Here is a 6,349-nt window from a genome sequence, read left to right on the forward strand (position 1 = left end):
AGACAACGAATTTTAGAGTTGCAGGAATGAGAGGATCGTCGATGGACTGCTGATCGCGGTGATAATTAAGCTTAGAGGAGGAAGAGTCGGCCATGAGTCAGGATCAAGGAGCCTTTTCTGATATCATGTTGAAACAGATGGGAAGAAGATGGATCTTGAACAGAGAAGAGATAAAGAATATCTCAGAAGTTTATTATTATTATCGTCCCACATACAACAAGGGATATAAGTCTTTATATATAAATAGGTAGAAGGAGTACATGTATACTTGAGCCAATAATAAGTTTCCATCTAATCCGACTGTACAATTATAATAGGTGATAGATCTACAGCTGTGATTTATTCATATGCTCTGATAGTTTTGAGGTCAACCCAACCCAATATTTTCCTCATAGTACGACCGAAATTCTCCATTAGGTATATAATTATTCATTAATATTCTCATGTCACTATATTTTGAAGTGATCCTCCTCGGTGAAATATAATGTTTATCGTAGTTAATTGATATATATTTTTCCCTCATGTATGCTTCCAGCTATGGGTTCTCAATGTTTATGCTTGTCAGTTATGTGACTTTGATTGTTGCTTCTCATGATTCATTTGATTCAAAAAATTTTTGGAGGTTTTGTAAAGGATATTTTGAACCGCAACCAAAAAACTATGATGAACTATTTACATCTTCATTCATCTTCTTGTTGTTAGTGAAATTAGAAATTTAGAACTATTTGTTTCGGGTATGAAGAATTTCTCTAAGAAAAAATTAGTAATAACTATGTTGTGTTTTCTCTTGGACACATTGAACATAAGATTTGTATGCCGTTAATATTTACTCAATTTATATTTTTATAATAATTTATTGATTTTTGTAGTTTCATTATAAATTCATTTTTTGGCATTATATTTCGTTCACCTGTTACACCCTTTAGCTGCATTTTAAACTGCTGTAATTTTATAATATAACATTGATAAAAATCACTGCTACACCTACTGCTACTAAAAACTGGATATAACATAACGATTCAAAGAGAGTTGGGAAAGATGTTTGCAGCTCTTTTTAAATCGCTATAAGAAACTTTGTATTTTAACAACTACAGTAGGTCAAAAAAAGTGTTGCAAAAGCTAAATTTATTAATAGTGCTTGGATGCTAAACCATACTCTTTATGACATCTATCAATTTTGAATTTCATAATTATATTCATTGTCATTTGATGAGGGAAAACCCCATAGTGTCCAATCAAAAAATTAACTTGCAAAACATTAGTGATATTATCATGTATATTTCAGACATACCTCAAGTTTTACCATACACATTGATATGTCACCAAAAATCATCTTGATCGTGCACAAATCTTGAGGTGTATTTAAGTTGGACACTTCCAAAATTAATTGGGTCCATTCGAACTCAGATTTCAATAAACTCATAGTCAAAATAGACGTCTCAAAGAAACGAACTCAACAACACAAAAATTGGTCTAAACCAAGCCCAAATGGGTCCAAATAAGGGGCCCAAAGCTTATTTGGAATGTCTAAAGACTAAATTGGATGACCAAATGATATATGAATATGACATGCTCATAATCGAATCAAGTGGCTCGGCAAGACGAATCCAACGAGTCCAAGATTATTGAATTCTGACATCATTAAGGCACTTAATTATTTGAAAAATGCTCTATGATCGAGGGAATAAATAGAGGACATCCGATGGAGCACTCTAAAGCTACCCTATATCATCTCCATATTTTATGGGGCATGTCACTTTCAAAAAATTATAAATAGACCCCCCCCCTCCCACTCTCTACATGAAGGGGGACCTTTGGCTATATATTAGATAGAGAGCTCTGAGGCTTCAAGAGCTCCTACACCACCGCCAGTGAACCTCCATCGACCATTATCAGGCCATTGCCAGGCTATCGACAAGCATTGGACTTCCACCTGATCATCGTTAGACCACCACCCATCTGCTAGCCATCGTCAGACTTCTATTCAACCATCATCAAACCACTGTTCGGTCGCAAACCACTTTTGGACTACCACCGGTAATTGATCGCCACTTAGCATCTGCCAGACTGTCTGTAAAACCCTTCAAAAAGCTGATTTTTTTTATGGAGTTCGATCAGAATGTCAGACGAATCCTTTCACTATGGATGCCTGGGGCGTCACACTGTCTCTGGAATTCCACTCGATTGCTGACTGTCGCATGACTTCCACTCGACCATCGACCTCCTCATAATTCTACTTGACCATCATCAGACCACTACCTAGCCACCGCTGGACCTCCTGCACGGCCAAACATTGTTGGTCCTCTACTAGGCTGATAAGTACTATCCCCCCTACCAATATTGCATGTCGACTACGGTCCCTTCAATCACTGTAGCTTGTCAAATACAATCCTTCAGACCACCATATATCACCCACCGACTACGGTCCACCAGCACTACCGACTATGGTCCCTCTAACCACCGTAACCCACCGACTATGATCTTTCCGACCTTCGTCACCTGCAGACTATGGTCCATTCGACCACCATCACCCACTGACTACGATCCCTTTGACCTCCATTGCCCTCATATTTTTGTCCATTCAACCACCTTCACCTTCCGATTGCGGTCCCTCTGACCATTGTCGCCCATGAGGCCGCAACTACAGTCCCTCTGATCTCCATTGTCCAAATACAGCCCTGCCAACCAAATGAACAAGTCAATTCCTTTATCATTTGATTCTTCCTACCCAACTATGTAATGTGTTATATATGATACATTGAGTCAATGCCTTCCCCTCACGGAAGGGCACCATCTATAATTGACTACAAACATTATTGAAATCATTTTAACTAGGTCATCCACCATAATTTTTTTTCCTTTTAGTATTTTTCAAATAAAAATCTTGATGTCTCTTATGACTCTCGAACCCCTTCTCTTTCATATGTTTATGTACTGGATCTTTGTACAAAACAAGAACGCTAAACTCCATATCTCTCTATTGCGATGAATTTTTTGCTCTGTAATAATTTGACATCGTTTGTGAGAAATGTTTCCTTATTATGGGGAAACTTTTTCTCCAACCTCAAAAATCATTCATGTTAACTTCATAGGCATGATTGAAGCAAGATAGCCCCTTTACCATGCCCTATTATTAGGCATAAGGGAAGTCCTTCAATGTTAAGGTTAACTTCATCGCAACATCGAGCATACATTGTTCTATCACATTTCAACCATTAGTCATCGTTACAAAAATTTTATTAATTAGAAGTACATTTGGACTGGGGGGCAACATTGGTTGAGATTTCTAATATGATCAAAATTAAGTAAGTTCTTACAAAATTTTACTTGTTAAAAATATTCTTATTATCAACTATCAATCATAAAGCTTCTTAAGCTTCAAATGAATCCTAAACTCTATGCAGTCTTTAGCTGGACTTCTATTCCTTGGACAATGTCATAATCTCAGTTTCAAAAGATAGTAACGGTATAAAGTTAGACAATTCTTCACATTTGATTTGGGACCTGCGTGACATTCGTTTCCTCTCAATTAAGGTATAATCGATCATATGGAGATTTGATTTAACATCTTTCATACATGTTAATGTCATTGAACAACGCTCTGATAAAAAACCTCAATTAAGTAAAAACATCTCTTGTGTATCTCTCTTGATCTTTTCTAAACAGGCTAACTTTATTGAATAACCTTCTGACAAATAATCTTAAAAGAACTAGAGCCCTATCAGGCCTTCACTTATTTGGCACTATTAATATGCTGCTAGATTAATTCCATCGATGCACCACCTAACCACATCCATCAATCTGTTCATAGTCCTTTTTATCTCTCTTTATCATCTCTTTCCCGCTCACTTCTCTCTCTCATGAGCTTGGGAGGAATACACCAAAAAGTTTTGCAAATTGTTTGATTTTGTGTGGACATAGTTAAATATTTTTGTGTTTTTTTCACAAATACGCCAATCAATTTAGTAATTTTGCTCATTTTAATTTTTTTAACAATATTCTTCTTGTAATTTTAATTTGTAGTATGTTTTTTTTTTAAATTTTTTTAATTTACAAAATATTTATTATTATGTATATATAATAAAAAAAATTAAAAATTAAAATGATTTTATTATTAAAATATTAAAACTAATAATTCGTACTGTCTAAGCTTAATAAATGCATATGGACATGAATGATTATCTAGACAGTTTCAGCCTATGCCCCTCCGCCCCCTCCCCCTCTCCTTCTCTCTCTCTCTCTCTCTCTCTCTCCTGTCATTCTATCAATCTTGTCCATTTTGTCTCATTTCACTTGGAGTAACTCTCACACGCACGAGCTGATCAGTTCCTCTTATATGCACGAGCAAGTGTACCCCGCCTGATTACTTCCGGCAGTTCCCTCCTAACCTTGTTGCACTCCATTTTGGCCAGCTATGGCAACAGTATTGAACCCCCACGCACCACTCTTCTTCCCCAACGCCACCGCCGCCGACGACGAGCTTTCCATTATCTATCCTCCATGTCGTCCCCTTCCGCCCCAAATTTTCCCTGCTTTCATCCCACAACGATACGACCATAGTTGCATTAGCAAAGGCACTATCTTTTTCCACCCTTCCTTGATCTACTACCATTACTCTTCTCCCTCTTGCTTCCCAAATTTCTCATACTATATTCCGCCGCCCAAGTACTCCGTTACCACCCTTATCGAACCCGAAATGGCCGAAATGAGCGGCGCATTACCTCGATTAGTCGACGAGCTCGGCGGAGTAGAAGAACGGAGGTTTCCTATCGAAGCAAAGGCAATGGATGAACCCAGCATGCGAACTGTGTCTTCTTCTTGCTTTTCTATAAGAGGGTTTAGAGGCCGGTATGGATGCCGTCAACTGATCAAACGGAACTCTCAACTATGGGTTCCTAAATCCTCTTCTTCTTTTGACTCGCCGCAAGAAGCCGCTTTTCCTCCGCCTGATGACTCGCAATTCTGCGAAGGCGCGAAAAGCACTGTTATGATTAAGAACATCCCCAACAAGATCAGGTTTTTCTTACGCTTTGCTTTTTTAACCTTTTTAATCCCTGTAACGTAATCTGATAGAGCTGTTATTGCTGAAGCAGTAGAAAGCAGTTGTTAGACTTGCTTGATCAACATTGTCGTGTTCAGAACCAGAAGATTAAGGACGAAGGCTCTGTTACTGCATCTTCTGAGTTTGACTTCCTTTACCTCCCAATGGATTTCATGTAAGTGGAGATCTTATATATGTTACTGTTGACTACATAATCTATCTCTGTGATTTATTTTATGGTTTTGTGAAAACAGAAGCGGTAATAATCTTGGCTATGCGTTCGTCAACTTCACAAGTTCTGTGGCTGCTAAGAGGCTCTATCAAGACATGCACATGATGCCTTGGAACACATTCGGCTCTCGCAAGATTTGCGAGATTACCCACGCGAAGATTCAGGCAAGTTTCAATATTTATACTAATCTGTTCCTACAACGCAGAACTATAGCGTGATTATTGACTTGGGATTGAACAGGGCTTGGAAGAACTTGTGAAGCATTTCAGGCGATCTCTGTTCACCTGCTCGTCAACCGAGTATCTTCCAGTCCAGTTCCAGCCTAGTCGTGATGGTTCTTGTGACCCTGCTGAACAATTAGTTGGGAAACTCGCTCAACTTTCTCTTTCTTGACGACATGATTAGTGAAGATCAAAGCTGCAGTGTGCCTTCTCTCTCACTTTCTATCTATGCCTTTTACAATCTCCCAACGGGTGGATAGACCGAGAGAAAGTTGGACAGTATTAATGGCGATGTTTATCTTCTTATTTCCTTATGAATTATGTACTTGTAATGGTTTTTAAACGTTCAAATCTATAAGAGAAATATGTTCAGTTTTACTGTAACGTTTTTTTTTAGATAGGCATCGGGGAGATGAAGCGGCGAGCATTAATGAGGTAATGATGCAGGCAAAAGGGTGAAGAGATGGGCAGAAGAGAGGGATTGAGGTGGGCGATATCTATTCTTTAATGAGATTGAAAGGAAATGGGGAGCAGTCGATTGTACGATTCTGTGTGGGCATATTTATAGTTTGTAGAGTATATTAATAGGAAATCACGGGGGCTTTGAGAATAGGGATTTTGGGAGAAAAGAGAGAAGCGGGATGTTTTTGTGTTTGGGTTGAAGGAGACCGCGTTAGCGTTTTCGGGGATACTGGTCTTTGGTGTGTGCCGCTGGTGTTAACTATGTATGGTAGTAGACTGAATCTTTATGGGCTTTTTGTTTGCTTGGGTTTCTTGTACCCTAGCATCCCTCCCCTTATGTTACTCTCACTTGCTTGTCTTCTCCGGTTGGGTCGGAGGGGAATCTATCATAGC

The 6,349-nt window shown here is 38.6% G+C and overlaps 1 protein-coding gene across 1 annotated transcript; it reads left to right on the forward strand.

Moving 5' to 3' along the window:
* The first annotated feature begins 4,696 nt into the window (after positions 1–4,696).
* On the forward strand, positions 4,697–5,666 carry LOC110103367 (protein terminal ear1 homolog). Its single transcript, XM_020832041.2, has 4 exons — positions 4,697–5,016; positions 5,094–5,216; positions 5,296–5,437; positions 5,514–5,666. Exons 1-4 carry the CDS (start codon positions 4,697–4,699, stop codon positions 5,664–5,666), a joined length of 738 nt encoding a protein of 245 aa, XP_020687700.2.
* The last annotated feature ends 683 nt before the right edge of the window (positions 5,667–6,349 follow it).

This window comes from Dendrobium catenatum, unplaced genomic scaffold (genome assembly GCF_001605985.2).
Source record: "Dendrobium catenatum unplaced genomic scaffold, ASM160598v2 fragScaff_scaffold_1297, whole genome shotgun sequence".
NCBI lineage: Eukaryota > Viridiplantae > Streptophyta > Magnoliopsida > Asparagales > Orchidaceae > Dendrobium > Dendrobium catenatum.